We start from the raw sequence: 18,199 nt of genomic DNA on the forward strand, positions 1-18,199 counted from the left end.
TAGAACAATTATTTATTATTTTCTTGTTTTTATTCGTTTTTGAAAATTAATTTTGAATTACGAAAATTCTAAATTTTTTTCAAGTCAAAATTGTTTCAATTCAAAGTACGTTAAAATTTCGATAAGTCTTCTTAAGCAGAATCTCAAATCTTACTACATCACGTCCGTCCAGTAGTGCTTCTCGACATTCTGTTCATTTATTTTCGTTGTAAACAAAAGATTTACCGTCTTGTTAGCGATTCAAATAGTTCTTTCTTGGAATAGTAAGAACAGTTCAATATTTGCCCTAGTCATATATTACTCAGAAAAAATTTTATTTAAATTTTTTCAAACAAGTGAAATATTATTTTTTTCGAATATAAATTGAATAAAACATTTTGTCAACATGCGTTTTAGTAGGAGTTATATATAATCTAATCAAAATTGCCTTGTTAAAAATTCCAAAAAGAATAAAAAAATTTTCTGCATTCAAATTTTTTTTCTGACTACTTCAGTCATTTACGAAACTCAGAGCAGATCTCAAAACCCATTCATTTGCAAAATTCATCAAGGAGGGCTGTTGAATAAATGAACACTAAAGAAATGAGAATAACTTTTTTTTATGAGTAGGACCAACTACTTTATAAATCTTCGCATACATGCCCGTGCCCATATAATTATATATAAACAAACATCTTTAGCCCCCCACAAATTTCGTAACATTGTTTATATATAACGTTATTTCCACAAATAAACTTGAACCCCTAATTTTAGCTTCTCCTAAGAAAAATTCAGATATTCCAACTATTACGAAGTATTTTTGAAAAATACTTAAAAATTTAACTCAAAATAGAGAACACCCTATAGTTTTAAATTTAAAAGATAACCAATGTAAAAGAAGAAACTAGAGTTCAAGTGTTTAGACGGAGAAATTGACAAAATATCTGAAAATATAAAGCAGATGTAGGAAGGCCATTATGCAATAAGTTGCTATGTATTGCATTACACATAGGTACCTTGATTCTACTGCTTGACCCACTTAACATGATTTTCAATCTGGAAGCATTTACATCATTATATAATTACACCAACATAATATTTATCTGGAACTGGATGTGTGTGTGTGTGTGTGTGTGGTGTGTGTGTGTGTGTGTGTGTGTGTGTGTGTGTGTGTGTGTGTGTGTGTGTGTGTGTGTGTGTGTGTGTGTGTGTGTGTGTGTGTGTGTAAAGTTTATAGTGAGAAAAATACTAGATATCAATATCAACACAAAGTAGTACAAGTGATGAGTAGGATGTAGAGTGTTGGATCTACAAAAGTTAAAATAATTAGCAAGTAAGTATGATTGCATAACTGATGATTGAGCTTAAAGAAGAAACTAGTAAAAGTGATGAGTTAGAAATAAGTTATGTGCATAGAATTTTGGTATGAGGATTAAACAATAGTACATGCAATCAGCGTTGTCGCAAAGCCACTGAAGGTTTCCTGTATAAAATATAACGTATGACTGAAATCAATGTTGCAAATACCAGCTTTTAATAAACCTGGTAATTGGTAAAATTCCAGTCTAAAATTTTAAGGTTAAGGAAGATAGAATGAAATAATGCTAGGTTCATAAAGTTTATCAAAATAATATTGACTCAAATACTCTAATCTTGTCTTTATGAAATTGGAAAAAAATGTTGAAAAAAATTATTATTCATGGCAATTCCATTGTAATAAACTATCTTCATTAAATATATTTTCGAATGATTTCCTTGAAATATAAATTTATATTTTATAAGATAGAAGATGATTTCAAGGTTCTAGTGTGTTTTGTGCGGTTTCTAGATACTTGAACTTAGATTCTACTTAGACTTAGATTCTAAATATCATGCATATCGGCTTAAAACTTAGATTAACATTTATATATTCAGCAGCCTAAAAAGCTATATATATGTATTTATGGTTTTTGTTCGCGCACACTTTTTAACCAGGTCGCTTCTGTCACAAGTGAGATTGGCATCTTCGGCATCCAGGAAAATGTCAGACTATCCGCAAATAAACGCTTCCTTCGTTGAAACACTGCAGAATATTGCTAACAAGTTGAGAATATACTCAATTACTTCCACGAATGCCAGCAATTCTGGGTGAGTCATGACCTCGTGGTTTTACTTTTTTTAATTTTTCAAATTTAATAAATATTTTACAAATTTGAAAATTATCAATAAACGCTCAATTTGCGGACCGCGTGTTTCAGACCAGTCGATGAATACTAAACAGACAGGACCTTTTTTTATATTCAAAGGTTTTATACAACTGAACTTCCTTACCATTTTTGCAGTTTGCACATTTATGTAGTGTAGCCTAGTACTTAGTAGTTACAAATTTTAAATTAAAACCATTTATGGGGTCTCATGGCCGAGTGGTTAGCGTGTCCGTCTACCACTCCCACGACCCGGGTTCGAATTCTGCAGTTTCTACAGATTCATCCGGGTAGCCGACCCCCGGTCAACCCAGCCATCCATCCTTTCAAGGTTGGTAAATGGGTAGATGCCGTAAGTTGTCGCATTCTGGCTGGCGAGATGGCTCGGTGGTTCAAATGCTCGCTGAGTCAAACATCTCAATGGCTATCATATACTCAGCGTATATGATGCGGTGCTTGCGAGCGCACATAGATACATGTGTACGTCGTGTGAAAAGGATAAACAGCCTTTATGGCAAAAGATGGCTGCTTCAAATCAATAGATGAAGAAAAGAAGAACATAATAAAAGATATATAGATAACATAATATATCTGTAACATTGTAAGTGGTTCTGCGTATATCAGAGCTGCAATAATAAAGACTAATAAAAAATAAAAAAAAATTTATATTTCATCATTTGTTTGAACTTAAGATGAAAGTTTGAAAAATGAAATTTTATATTTGTTATCATACCTAAGATAGTTCATCTTTTCTCTTAATTATTATTTATAAAAATAGATGATAACATCCATAGGCATAAAATAAATTATCTAACCTAGTCTGATTCCAATCAAAGTTTTAACCAGATTTCTTGATTTAATCTTTAGTAAAAATCAATAAATTTTTTTAAATAAAAATTAATAAAAGATTTTTAAAAGGTTTTTTTCTCTTCCAATTTAAACTTGTTGATTAGTCTTTTAACTCAGTAGCCAAAAATTAAAATTTTAAAGATTGAATAACTGATAATTTGTGTAATAACATTAAAAATAAGCTATCTTTTACTGTGTATTAGACTGTGCATCAGGTAAGAATGTGAAAAATTTGTGTTTTTAAAATTTGAATGATATCTGTTGATTCAATTTATGCATGCTTATGTTTGTGATCATACAACTAGACATCCAACATCATGTGCCTCTGCAGCAGAAGTTGTGTCAACTCTTTTTTTCTATGCCATGAGGTACAAATCTTCTGAACCGAGAAGTGCTTGCAACGATAGATTTGTTCTGTCAAAGGTTAACTTAATAGCATTTACTTGCAACTCAATTTAGAAATGTACATGTAAGATGTATGATTTATATTTGTGCAAAAGTTTATTTTGGATGTTGAACACCAACACAACAGGGCCATGCAGCTCCAGTGTTGTACGCGGCGTGGGCAGAGGTGGGCCTGCTGGATGTGAAGGACCTCAACAAACTGCGTACCTTAGATTCAGATCTTGAGGGACACCCAACTCCTGTAAGTTTTGACTCATGTTCTTGCACTCAACACATTTGCAATTATTTATTTATGCCATGCTCTTCACTTCATTCATATACCTTCTCATCAGTTTTTTTGTTCCATTTTTTTTATATTTCCACTGTTTATAAATGCTAGAGAATTTTTATGATGTAACCTCCCAATTGCAATGCTGAACATTAATTTTATACTTGAAAATTTTAGTTGATTATTTAAAAATATATATTTTAATAAAAATTAGATTAATTGTTCAATATGTAATTATGTATAATATTAAGTTTTGAAATGTTTGTTGAACAACTCCTCCACTGATCCAGAGGTTGAACTTCATTGATGTTGCAACAGGATCACTGGGTCAGGGACTCAGTTGTGCAGCTGGCATGGCTTATGTTGCTAAATACATAGACAAAGCCAAGTTTGTTTCCTTTCTTTTCATTACAAATCTTGCTTCAATTTGTGTTATTTGTAACTGTGGTTACTGACCGTTAACTTTTAATTTGTTTTGGTATTTTGTTCAAGTAAATGTCCACTATAATAATACATGATGTTTGAGCACTGATCTTATTATGATTCACACAACAAATTGATTGTGGTTTGTTTTGGATGTCATTTAGCAATCCCATTGAACCTAAAATTGGTGAAAGTCAATCTAATTGTTACCAAAATAATGAAATAATAGGACAGATGAAAAAGATTATGCAAAATTTATATTCATATAAGTGTGGGTGCTGAGCTCATAAAAATGAAGTAAAATATAGATAGAAATAATATATATATATATATATATCATGAATAATATGTATATATAGATATATAATTGAATGTTCAATGTATAATATTTGATTTTGTGTGTGTGTGTGTGTTTGTATATATTTAGGTAGCAATGCAGTTTTCAATTTGACTTATTATAATGTTAAAGTTGATAGAAATTAAGAATATAAAACATCTTGAGAGCAAAGGTTGGTATGTATTGCCTTCTCAAATAAGTTGTCATTATGTCAAATGTAAAGTTGCTATAAGTTTCCCTATATTTAAGATACATATTTTATAATTTTATAATTTAATGTTTTACAAATGGCTTGTATTAGCATAATAAATGATTTGTTCTTAAGGTACCGAGTGTTTTGTTTGATTGGAGATGGAGAAAGTGCTGAAGGGTCCATATGGGAGGCCATCCACTTTTCAAGTTACTACCATCTGGACAACCTGGTGGCAATCATTGACATCAATAGGTTTGGTCAGAGTGAGCCAACGTCACTGCAACATGATATGGAAACCTACCAACAAAGATTTGAAGCATTTGGGTTTGTTTTCTGCATTAGTTTAGTGATATTATGTTGAGAAACCATAATTTTTTTTTATAATGTAAAACTCTTTTATTACAGAATTTTATTTTTTTTTTATTATGAAGGTGGCATGCAGAAGTCGTCGATGGTCATAATGTTGAACAGCTATGCAAAGCATTCCTAAAGGCTGCAAACTTAAAGGTTAGTTTATATATGTTTTTTAAACAAAGTTTTTGTTCACTAATGAATTCTTTAGCACTTATGACATTGCCTAGTGCGTTGTTCTATTTTAATCTTTTGAAACTCTTAGGGTAAGCCATTCTGCATTTTGGCAAAAACATTCAAAGGAAAGGGAATCTCAAGTATTGAAGACCAAGACAATTGGCATGGCAAGCCACTTGGTGACAAGGCAGAAGAGGTTCTTGAGGAATTGAAACAAAAAGTGACCAATTGGGCACCACACAATCTGAAACCTCTTTCCCCTTTGGAGAATATAACTGAAATGGAATTTGGTCAAATAAAAATTGATGGAAGCCCTTCTTATAAAAAAGGAGAATGTGTGAGTATGTGATAGTTTACAATAGATTGTACAGAAATATTTTTTAGTTTCTATATATTGTTTGCCTGACCTATGTTGTTTTTTTGTGATTTCTTGAAAATATTTATTAGTTAAATTTTAGATACTTTTATAATTAAAAAACCTGAGTTAGAAGCTCCAAAACTGGAGTTAGGGTTCTTTTTGTTTCCTTAATATTGATTTTGTCAATGCTGGTATAATTATAACTTGATCACTGTGTTACTAGGTTGCTACAAGGCAAGCATATGGCAATGCATTAGCTAGATTGGGAAAGGTCAACAATCGTCTAATAGCCTTAGATGGAGATATGAAAAACTCAACATTTTCTATGAAACTCAAGGTGAACATGTCTACACATGCCATCATTGTGGAGCTTTCCAGAGGCTCTTTTTTGTAGTACACTTCTTAACAAGTGGTGCAACTAACAATTTAAAATAGAGTTAATAGTTATGTGGTCTTTTTTTAATTTCAATTGTTATTTTATTTTTTGACATTTACTCTTGTCAGGAGGTCAGACCAGATCAATTCATAGAATGCTTCATTGCGGAACAAAACCTTGTTGGGGTGGCCATTGGTTGTGCAACTCGTAATAGGTGTGTCACATTTGCCAGTTCATTTGCTTGCTTTCTCTCAAGAGCTTATGATCAAATAAGAATGGGAGCAATCTCTCAAACAAATGCCAACTTTTGTGGCTCTCATTGTGGAGTTTCTATAGGTAGGTACAAATTTTTTTAAACTCTATTCTTTTTTCTGCAATGGTAACCTGAATACAATTTTGATAATGCTGGTTGTGAAGCACCACATTTTTATCCTTATCTTAATTTTTGGGGTCTCTGTAAGAAACTTCAAAACTAAAAACATTACTGATCATGCTTGAACTATTTAATGAGTTCTTAGTCGGTATGATAACATTGTAAAATGTATGAATGCATTTTGGCTGCAGGTGAGGATGGGCCTTCACAGATGGGTCTTGAAGACTTGGCTATGTTTAGAGCCATACCAACGTGCACTGTCTTCTACCCAAGTGATGCTGTTTCTACCGAGAGAGCTGTTGAACTTGCAGCTAACACAAAAGGTAAAAATAATTAACAATTTAATTGTTACTTAATAAATTACTAAATATTTTATTAGCTTTAACAACAGTTATTAATAAATAAATTTAGGTATTTGTTACATAAGAACAAGCAGACCCACTGTTCCACATTTTTATGATAACAATGAAAAATTTGAAATTGGAAAAGCTAAGGTATGCATCCAACGACATTTCTGGTTACTTATGATTAGCCTAACCTTTTATAATATTTATCACAAAGGTATTGCGTGAGTCTAACTCTGATCAAGTTACGATTATTGCTGCTTGTGTCACGTTGGTGGAAGCTTTCAAAGCGGCAGATGAACTTGCAAAGTCATCAATTGGTGTGAAGATCGTCGATCCCTTCACCATCAAGCCCATCGATAGAGACACCATCTTGTGCTGTGCCAAAAGAACTGGAGGAAGAATCTTGGTGGTTGAAGATCATTACCCAGAAGGTATTGAAACCACCTATATACATTTTTTTCAAATAAAAATGAACCAAATGTTAATCAAATATAGTTTAAGAGTCTAAATCAAGCGATAGTAAACAGTTTTTTAAGCATTGAATTCAAAGAGTCTACTGTTATTCTTAGAAATAATCTACGACTTAAGCTGAATTCGTTTTAAATTATTTTAGGTGGCATTGGTGAGGCCGTAACCAGTTCATTGAGAATGGAAAGAAACATAATCATCAAACATTTAGCTGTGAATGGAGTTCCAAGAAGTGGCAAACCTCATGAACTACTGGCCTTGTTTGGCATTGATGCTCAGAGCATAGTGTCTGCCGTCAAGGAAATCATCAATCTTTAAAAATTAATCATTATTGTTAGTAGACTACAAAATTAATCATTATTGTTAGTAAACTACAAACGAGCGAACGATTCGATAACCAGTCCCGCTTTGTTAAATTTTATAAACTTGACCTAACAACGCTGTTGGCATGATTACATTACTTGACATTTCCTATTAATTATTTGGTAAATATTCCTTGTTTTTTGTTATTGAATTCTAATCTGACGCAAATATCCAGTTTTGTAATTGGACAGGAATGATTGGCACATGTTTGGAATCATAAAATAATTTTTTTTGATAAATTTGTTTGGCATATTTTGCAAAAACATACATTTTGGGAAAGATTTGAACACAGCGAATGATTTAAAGGCACGTGCATGTATTTAATGCCTTGGAAGAATTGGAAATATATCAGAGCTAAAATCAATATAATTAGATTAAAATAACGCGAAAAATGCTACAATGTATTAACATTCGCAGTGTTCACTTCATCTCACAAATAACATTATTTACTTGAAGCGATTATGTATAAGTAAAGATCTGTCTTGAAAAATGAATACGCTTATCAAAATGTATAAACATAACATGAGATATTAATGGGAAGGCATGCCGTTGCCAAAAAAAAATTTCACCGGTTACTTTTGTTCAGCTTTTCGAAAACAAATTCAGGCATCTGTCCACTTTTTACGTTAGTGCCATTGACTGATCTGGCTGAGCTGAAAAAGTTGAAAGTGATTCCTCCAGTGCAACAATTAACTTCTTTGCCACTCGTTCCATAGTGTGATAACCTACCTTTAATGGACGCTGTTGCTGTGTAAATAGTTTTTGCTTTAATCTCAACTGGCTTAGATAAATAAACAGGGCAAACATCAGATGATCCATCAGAATGTATAACTTCCTCAACTGAATCAAGTTTGTCTTGATCTTTCCATATTTCAACTTTCACTTCGTGCATTGATTTGATTTTACCACCATACAAAGCTACTGCAATCAAATTGATATCATCATTTGTTGAGAAATCAATAGCTTCAACCGGACCGTTGCATGACCACCACTGCTTAGAGGTTCCAACTTCTTGGAATCTAGAACATTTAAAAACGCGATAGTTTTGTGAGAATGGACAATCAACTGGTGGTCTATTACCGATTATCAAATGATAGTACAATAATGACTTTTCTGCATCTGAAAGAACGTCATGTTTACCTACCTCCTCAGCAAATTCTGCTGCAGCCATGTTTAAATATCTTATTTTGTAAATGATATTTCCTAATATTTTTCGTACGTCTGTGCTATCTGGTTCTCTGACCACCTGATTATTTTTGTAATTATGCTTCGCCCACCTAATACATTCACGATACAGCCAGGATTCACTCTTGACGTACAAATAATCATAACTTACCAAGTGTTCCAGGGCTGATTGGGAGAGGCTTAGAAAAGATTCATGACTAAAAACAGATCCAACGTTTGAACCAATAAAACGCAAACATTTGTTGCTTAATTCAATTTCATTATATGCTACACTATGTTCTAATATTTCACAAACATTTTCTAGCACCATGTTGTTCAATAAGAAATCCTTACAAATGGTTGCAAGATCCTCCAAAAAATACTTTTTTGAGGCATACATGACAGAGGTGACGTTTTGAAAAGTAATATCTGCTTCATCTGAGTACATATACCTGAAATTTCAATATTTAAATAATTGGACAAAATATAAATATTTTCATAAGCTCACTGGACAAATTCCAAACATTTTATTCAGAGTTGTTTAATCACAAAATCTCTTCAACAAGCTCTTCAACAACAATAATAATTCAAAATATAATTACTTAAGAATCTCTCTGAAACCTTCCACATCAATATCAGATATTGCGATGTAAGAATTGCCATCTTTTCGAGAATTTTCCAGCATGTCAGCTGTTAACATGGCTTCAAAAACAGGACTCTTTGTAACAAGAATGTATTTGTGGGCATACAATTTTGTGCTTTCTTCATGGTCGCTGCTCTTAATGTCAAACTCCACATCAGTGAAAAGCTTGTTCTCAAACATGTACATGTTGGCTAGTCGTGCTGATTTTCCAAATTGCCAGGAGTTCTGAAGCTTGTCTTTTTCCATCCTGACTTATTAGAATCACAAAATAAATAAATCGAATTTTGCACAAGTTATAAACTATTCCATATATGTGCATATTATGTAAATAAATACACTACATATAATTATATCATTATAACAAATCTTTATGTACAATACATGATACTTAAATTGATTAATTACATTATAATATTAATTGCATTCATAAAATTCATGTGCATCTGTACATTTAGGTTCAATGACAGTGAGTAAGTAGTCAGACAATCAGCAAGTATTTATATACAGGATGAATGTACTTGAAATGAATACTTGAACTGAATATTTTTATTTGAATTGCTTTCATTTACAGTAAGCTCATGTGCACTGGTAAAAAGAAAACAAAAAAGAACAAGCCTCAAGCATTATAAAAGTTAAACTGTTAAAGTGATAAATAACCTTTGCACCAGAATGACAATTTTTAAATCATAAACAAGAAATTTCTAGAACATTTATTTAATTATAGAAAAAATTCAAATGTTGATGAGGCTTGTCAGTTGTGACATAAGAATAAACTGAAATCTTGAATGAAGGTTTCCATCCTAACAAACACCAACAGCTTTTGAGTATTGTCAAATAACTCATCAGCACATTCATAATATAGGCAAATATTGCAAAAAATAAGTCTTAGAAAAAAAAGAATTAAAACCAAAACTAGTAAACATTGAAATTATTTACATTAAAGACCAAAGCAGATTGTGGAACCTTAAGGCATCATAGATGTCTAAGTCTGCAGTCCACTGGATTTACACTCTTCAATCAATCAAATAACTTGTAATGTAAAGGATGTGATAATGGAAATATAACAGGTTGTCATACATAGGGAATGGCTGAAGATGTAGAGTTTGTACACCAAAAGTTTGAAAAAATTGACTTATGTTATGGTATAACTAACTGAAAATGAAGTAAATTTAATCAAAGCTAATACTATTTGTTATAATTATAAATTGTTAGAAGGAGGAGTAAACAACTAAAATATATTTTAGTTGAGATGTAGAAGAGAATGGCAAGATTAAAAATAAAAACAGATCATTTACTCTACTAATATAATATCTAATTGTGATGTACTTACATCATTTATTTTATATGTCATTTGCTGAATTTGATTGCATCAAATCAAAGCATGTAGTCATAGTAAAATTAAAATAAAAAATGAAATTGATTAAAATACATATATAAATTATAAAATAAATAAAATTATAACCAAAAATTCATTAAAATTTAAATTATATATATATATATATCATAATTACCATCTTAATTAATAAAATAAAAAAACGCACCTATTCTTTTCTAATTCAACTATTCTTCCTTGTGGCAAATCACCTTTTATTTCTATTTTTTTAGTTAATTACTCAAGTTTATGCTTCTTTGAGCACATCAAGTTGTACAATGCACCAACAAATACATATTGCTAGGCCGAGTTTGACTGACAGACTGAAGACAAGACTGTGTTTAACTGCAAGTTAAGTTTACTTTTTGATTGATTGAGAATTGAAAATGCACACAACTGAGATATACTAAAAAAAATCACTGATGACAACTATATTACTAAATTAACATAAATACTAACATTTAATCTTTTAGACTTTTATATTTTACCGATAACTCGTAAATTCTACCAATCTTGACGACGAATTAGGGAATAAAATATTGAAAAAATATCAATTCAATTTTCAACTTGCGGGTACTAAGCCAAAAAAACGGCACTCATCTAAACAAGATGTCAACAAAAAACAAACGAAACGAAAGGAGCCAAAACAAAGATGTAAATTAATTATAATTAGAGAAGATAGCCAATAATTCTACAATCTACATATATGCAATCAATCAATCAACTATTTTGTAAAGCAATTTTTCGCGATGTTCAACAGCGCTCCTAAGTAAATTTTGCAAACAGATGGGTCTTGGGTTTGTAAGTGATGGAGAATAAAATTGGGAGATCCAGAGAAAAGGGCCAGAAAAAGCAAATGTAAATTTAGCAAAAGTTAAGAAAAGGTGAGAACAAAAAGGTGATCGTAAACTGGGGGGCGTTAAGACTCAATTAATATGTCTGATAAGTACCTGATAAGTAGCCTACTTAGGAAGTAATTTAGATTTAATTAAGTAATTATTCTATATTTTATAGGCAGCCAATGCCAAGAGAACAAGAAATGACCGAATACCGTGCTGAATCGTTGTTAAACGATCATTCAATCAATTATAATTACAATAGTTATAAAATTTACATTAATTTGAATAGTAGGCTACATCCTAATTGCACATCGATAACTAAGAAAATAAAAATTTTATACCAAAAAATAAAATTAAACATGTAAATTTCTATCTCAATAAATCATTCGAACTCATCATTCACAATAGCCGTAACAAAATAACATTACCTCCAGAACACCCATCAATCACTCGCACAAATCAATTAAAAATATTAGGCATCACATTTACCTCCACACTTAATTTAACACCTCATATCAATCACATCATCAAAAAAGGCTTCCAAACATTTCACGCACTCAAAACACTCCGCTCACATCTGGTCTCAGAGACACCAAATTATTCGACATCACTGAATCACTCATAATCTCATGCATCATATATGCAGCTTCCTCCTGGTCTGGTTTTGTTTAACAACAACAACTTCAGCAACTACTATCTCTCATCAAAAAACTAATCCGCTTCAACTATCTACTTGCATCATATCCTACCGTCACTCAGATATTCAACACACTCGATTCAAGGCTGTTCAAGAAAGTAGAAAATAGCACCAACCACGTCATTCATCTTCTACTACCACCAATTGAAACTACAACACACAACCTTCGTCAACGCAAGCATAACTATTAAGTCCGCCACCCAATCTACTTCTACTTATCAGGAGAAGGCTTTCATCACAAGACACCTCAAACATATTCACACTCAATAAAACTTAATCATTCACAAAACTAGTTTTTTTTATTTATCGATCACGTCACTAACTCACTAAGATCATCATCTAGTCTATTATAATAATTTGCGTTTTTATGCCATTACTTCATTTTTTTGTCAGTTTATTTTATTTTATTTATTTTATCATTATTATTTATAATTTATTTTATTTTATTTTTCATGTTAAAATATTTTTCTTTCTCCGTATTTTTATTTATTTATTTACTTATTTGTTTAATTTTGTACTACTGTCTTGCATGCTGTAACAGTTTTTGCGTTTGTCAAATCCTGATTTTTAAAGAATAATAAAGAAAAAAATTTAATAGAAAGTTTAAAAAATGAAAAGGAAAGTTACTCCAAGACACTACTGAGGCAACTTTTTTCAAGTATATTTTAAAAATATAAGAACATATATATATAAAGAATAATTAGCATATTATATATATGTGTGTCATCGAAATCCATCATCGATAGACTGCCGCTTGATTTTTTTCATTTGAAATTATGGTTTTCCATCGTTTTTTGTCTTTGTCTTCTGAATCAAATTTTTTTCCTGAGTAAAAGCTTTCTTCCCGCCAGTTTAGTGCGTAATCCACTCGGCAGGCCCGTCGTTGTCCAACTTTTCCACAAAATTCGAAACAAGTTATTAAATTAAAAAGATGTTTGAAGCGAGGCTGGTCCAAGGATCTCTTCTGAAGAAAGTTCTGGAGGCCGTCAAAGATCTTTTAAACGAGGCAACATGGGATTGCAATGGGACTGGTATGAGCTTGCAGGTATTAATAATTTTAAATAAAATTTATTTTATTTATTTATTTAATTAAATTTTTTATCCAATTATTTATTTATTAATATTTATTGCGTTGTATTCAGTTATTATTTAGTTTATTTGGATTATGTATTGTCACATTTACTGAATTTATATTACAAATTACTTCTAATTATCTCATTTTGATTGGTTGAACCTGAACCTTGTTAATTAAAGGCCATGGACAGTAGTCACGTCAGTTTAGTATCCTTATGCTTGAGATCAGATGGCTTTGACACATACAGGTGCGATCGCAACATCTCCATGGGAATTAATCTGGGAAGGTAATTCCTCTCTGTCTGACATTTATTAATGTCAGACAGTTACTGGCAAACTAAAGCAATAAATAAATTAAATTAAATAGTGATTTTTATAAGTTTGTAAATTTTTGACTATAATGAAAAATGTCTACTTATAACATTTAAATTTGACCAGACAAATTGAGAAGTTGAATTAAAACATTTGCAATTTTAATCACTCAATCATTACAAACTAATTGTCATTTTGTCTTGTTTCAGTTTGTGAATAATGTTTAATCATAATTTCAGCATGTCGAAGATTTTGAGATGTGCTGGTAATGAAGATGCAATAACAGTGAAGGCCAATGACACCACAGACACGATCACATTCATGTTCGAGTCCCCTAGTATGTCTATTATTTTTAATATTACGTTATTATCATTGCTTCTGTTGTTTCCACTATAATTTTATAAAATGTCACACTAACTCAACAGATGGTGAAAAGGTGTCAGATTATGAGATGAAGCTCATGGACCTGGACACTGAGCATCTTGGCATTCCCGTATGTCATTATTTATTGTTCATGGCTTCTTAAACTATAAAATGTAAATGGTAATTTGTTGTCATGCCTCGTGAAGGAGACAGATTACAGCTGTGTTATCAAATTGCCATCTTCTGAATTTCAACGTATTTGCCGTGATCTGAGCCAGATTGGTGAGTCCGTGGTCATCTGCTGCACCAAGGAGGGAGTCAAGTTCTCTGCTAATGGAGATCTTGGAACTGGTGCTGTTATTAATTATTACTAATCTTTTACTGTGATTCCATATAATTATTAGTTATTCATATTTATAAATTTTTTTATTATGTTTGACTGTTATTAATTTTTAATGGAATTTGCTTTACTTGGTATAGCTCAATACTTGTCATTATTCAAACAATAGGGAACATTAAATTAGCGCAAAGTGCTAATGTGGACAAGGAGGATGAGGCAGTGGTCATTGAAATGCAGGAGGCTGTCACCTTAACATTTGCACTTCGATATTTAAACTTCTTCACCAAAGCCACTCCTCTCTCCGCACGTGTCAGTCTCTCCATGTCCGCTGATGTTCCTCTGGGTTGGCTGTTGTTCTTCTGCTGCTATTTTGATATCTGCTTTTTATGGCGCTATTTTTTAATTAGCGTCAAAAGTCAATTTTTTGTTTGGTACATTTTTATTTTTTAACGCTTTGATGGTGGGTGTGATAATGATTAATAATTACAAAATCTTGATGACATTTCCTAGTGGTTGAGTACAAGATTGGAGACATGGGTTACATAAGGTACTACCTCGCCCCGAAGATTGAAGATAATGAAGATGCATCGTGAATGTGATCATATAGTTTTTGAATTGTATCTATTCAAGGGCTCTGAAATTTTTTTATAATTTTGTTTCCGAGTTGGAAACTATTGATATATAATGTGTCACTTAGCAAATCGTTTCTTACTTTTAAAAAATTTTCTTGTACGTGTTTCACATTTTTTATTTCTAACTAGTAAAACAATCAATATTTGGTTTTAAATGTTGACCTGTTATTTTGAATTTATGACCGAAACCGAGGCGAATATTAAAAATAATGTGCTATGTGAATCAACGTGTCGGAAAATAAAAAATTCTACGTGACGTTAAAAATTTTGATTTGATTTTGAAAATCAGCGTCGGCGACAATTCGTTTTTGACGGCTTTGTTCTTTTTAGAGTTATTCTGAAGTCATATTCTATTTCCATGAAGTTCAGTTACGCCAGGCCGAAATATTTTTAAAAAATTAAGATTTGTTCTCGATTTGAACATAGTACAGATGACGTGTCTGAAAAAGTTAGTTGTTGAATTAAATCGAAATTAGTTAAAAATTATTTTCAGTTAATGTACAGAAAGAAAAGGGAATTAGTTTTAAGAGTGAAGTAACGGCAGCACATGGTTGCATCTCATGGTTGCATCACGGTTACATCACGTGATAGACAAAGTTACGGCACTACAATTATTTGAATTTATCGCCCCGATGCTCATTTGAACTCGTCAAAAATATTTTTTTGATGAAGCGTTTCTAAGACAAGTGCATCAAATTATCATTTATTCGTATTGACACTTTAGAGAAAGTAAAAATTGTCAATGTGCAAAATTTACTTGCAAAATAAGACAATACAATGAAATGTAAATCTTTGATAGGACGACAACTGCAGCGCTTTCGTCATCATAGTATTCGGAATCTAAGGTATAATCCACAGTTCTGTAATCTGATGAGTCCAGGTGCCGATTAGCGTTTGTTTTTCCTCCAAGAATTTTTGGTTTTACCAATGTCTTGGCATGTTCTTCCTCCAAAGCGATGTCGGCTGATTCCTTTTTGCTATTCACAGTAACATCTAAGGCGCTCCTTGTGGTACTCATCCTCCGCAAATACTCGATGTTCAAAACCGATAGACGTCTCTAAAATTTAAAAGATGGATGTGATGTCAAAAAGTAAGTTTAAATGATTAGATGGTAAACGGGTACAATAGAATTAAATGCCACGGAAACCCAAAAGCATTAAAATTTCATCTTCAACGAATTAGTTAATATTTCAAAATTTTTCAAAACGAATAATCATGTACGAACTCCTATGTTTAATCTTATGAATGGGCCATTGCGCGAAGCTGCCTTGATCTTATCGTGAGCATTCCAAAATGCGTTGCAGAACGGGTAATCACAAATAGTCCAAGTGCTGTTATCGCTTGGATCAAAGTAATATCCTAATTTTTCATTTATAAGACAGATGTTATGAGATATTGACAAGTTGCAACAAAATTAATTTCATTGAAATATTGAACGTGTTTCGTCATATTATTTATTACTTAATGATCATTAGTGAAATAAACCGTGTTATCAAAATATATTGAAACTGGTAACTTTAAACTGGATAAGTAAGCTAAAAAAATAGTCTTCGAAACTGACGACGCATATCATGCATGTACTTAAGTGTAATGGAAAAAGATATCACCGCATACCAAAATTAGACTGCATGCATGTTCATTGCAGAATGTGACTACGAATTTCGATTTATTCAACATTTAATTATTTTTTATTTAAGTATTTACTGTTATTTATTTTATTAATAATCTTGTCAACTGATAAAAACATTAATAATTAAAAAGAAATAATAAAAATTGCATTATTTAGATTTTATTAATTCATATATATATATATATATATATATATATATATATATATATATATATATATATATATATATATATATATATATATATATATATATATATATATATATATATATATATATATATATATATATATATATATATATATATATATATATATATATATATATATATATATATATATATATATATATATATATATATATATATATATATATATATATATATATAATAAATATCATTTATAAAGCGCCAATGCAAGCGACTGAGACGCCCAATAATATAATATATAATAATATGTATTGTTTTGTTTGAATAAAAAATGATTTGATTATTTGTTTATTTATTATTCTGGCTAGCAAAAAATGTTCATTATCTTTGATCAGTTTAAGTCAAAAAGAGGTATAAAATTGATCAGAGTACCCACCTGGGCTGATGAGGCTGGAGGAAAAATCCCTGGAGCTGTTGACTCCAATGGTTGATTTCGTGCCACTGGCACTATCTGTCTCGTGTCACGTTTTTATTTGTCGAAACGTTCATAACATTTTAAAACTTTAAATTTTTTCAATTAGTTAAAACCAAAAAATAAAAATTTTCAATTAATCACATATTACAGTAAAATTTGGCATAGCAATAGACTTCTTCATCTGAAGGTCCTAAATCATAATATTCATCGTCCCAATACTCGCGACCACTGCCTTTGACGCAACCAGGCTTGTTATAGTCCACCTGTTAGAGATTGTAATAATGTAATTATTGTAAGAAAAAAATGACCTACATTGTTGACATTTCATTTTTTATCTGTACTTTTTTCTATTTACAGGACTTAGACTCGTTAAAACAGACGGCTGAAATCGGAGAACACACAAATATGACTTGAAAATATCAAAATGGACATGCCTTGATTGACTTATGGTATGTAAATTTTTGATCTGTTGTGACGAAATAGATCGATAAGAATACGCAGTACAGATGAGCCATCACGGGGAAGTTACGGTACTTGGCGTTTCTGCATCCATCAAATCAGACATTTTAGTCATTATCACGTTGTTTATTTATTTTGCGTGTTTACGCCGTAATGAAAATATTTTTGTTTATGTTTACCATGAATCATTCGTTTGCCGGCTAAATAATTATTAGATTTGCTTCAACAGTAATCCCTTTACGGGTCAAAGTTTTATAATTTTTTTTTTTTTTTGAAGATTTTAACGGCACTGCAGCTCCCAAGATGGTGCTATGATGTGCCAGTAATTTTAACATTTTTTTCATAATTTTTATTTTATTTTTTTTCATAATTATGTAGATTAGTAATGTAGATTAGTAATTATGTAGATAAATTTTGTAAATTAGTGAAATCGATCTAGACCGACCGATGTCTAACTTTGCATGTTATTCAAATGTATTTATATGAATATATATATAAATAAATAAGTATGTATACATAAATAAATATGTTTATATGTATATACATAAACTATCCAACGCTAATATGTATGTAATATTAATATATATGTAATAATTAATATTA

General features: G+C 31.1%; 4 protein-coding genes across 4 annotated transcripts; 2 read left to right on the forward strand and 2 right to left on the reverse strand.

The window, feature by feature from the left end:
• Window positions 1–1,999: 1,999 nt before the first annotated feature.
• Window positions 2,000–7,405, forward strand: HELRODRAFT_66984 (hypothetical protein; the record flags this gene model as incomplete). Its single annotated transcript, XM_009024261.1, has 13 exons — window positions 2,000–2,106; window positions 3,317–3,434; window positions 3,544–3,657; window positions 3,975–4,072; window positions 4,770–4,961; window positions 5,069–5,144; window positions 5,254–5,502; window positions 5,747–5,860; window positions 6,028–6,235; window positions 6,464–6,595; window positions 6,684–6,766; window positions 6,834–7,050; window positions 7,233–7,405. The coding sequence occupies 13 exons, from the start codon at window positions 2,000–2,002 to the stop codon at window positions 7,403–7,405; spliced, it is 1,881 nt and encodes a 626-aa protein (XP_009022509.1).
• A 610-nt stretch (window positions 7,406–8,015) lies between these two features.
• On the reverse strand, window positions 8,016–9,437 carry HELRODRAFT_66958 (hypothetical protein; the record flags this gene model as incomplete). Its single annotated transcript, XM_009024252.1, has 2 exons — window positions 8,016–9,066; window positions 9,217–9,437. 2 exons carry the CDS (start codon window positions 9,435–9,437, stop codon window positions 8,016–8,018), a joined length of 1,272 nt encoding a protein of 423 aa, XP_009022500.1.
• Window positions 9,438–13,045: 3,608 nt separating this feature from the next.
• Window positions 13,046–15,152, forward strand: HELRODRAFT_185039 (hypothetical protein). The gene is made up of 7 exons (XM_009024595.1): window positions 13,046–13,210; window positions 13,420–13,526; window positions 13,791–13,888; window positions 13,977–14,044; window positions 14,121–14,265; window positions 14,424–14,597; window positions 14,765–15,152. Exons 1-7 carry the CDS (start codon window positions 13,097–13,099, stop codon window positions 14,845–14,847), a joined length of 789 nt encoding a protein of 262 aa, XP_009022843.1. The 5' UTR covers window positions 13,046–13,096; the 3' UTR covers window positions 14,848–15,152.
• A 473-nt stretch (window positions 15,153–15,625) lies between these two features.
• On the reverse strand, window positions 15,626–17,702 carry HELRODRAFT_162373 (hypothetical protein; the record flags this gene model as incomplete). Its single annotated transcript, XM_009024596.1, has 5 exons — window positions 15,626–15,943; window positions 16,112–16,245; window positions 17,099–17,177; window positions 17,311–17,400; window positions 17,667–17,702. 5 exons carry the CDS (start codon window positions 17,700–17,702, stop codon window positions 15,626–15,628), a joined length of 657 nt encoding a protein of 218 aa, XP_009022844.1.
• Between the last annotated feature and the right edge of the window lie 497 nt (window positions 17,703–18,199).

Source organism: Helobdella robusta, assembly GCF_000326865.2.
Source record: "Helobdella robusta unplaced genomic scaffold HELROscaffold_4, whole genome shotgun sequence".
Taxonomy (NCBI): Eukaryota; Metazoa; Annelida; class Clitellata; order Rhynchobdellida; family Glossiphoniidae; genus Helobdella; species Helobdella robusta.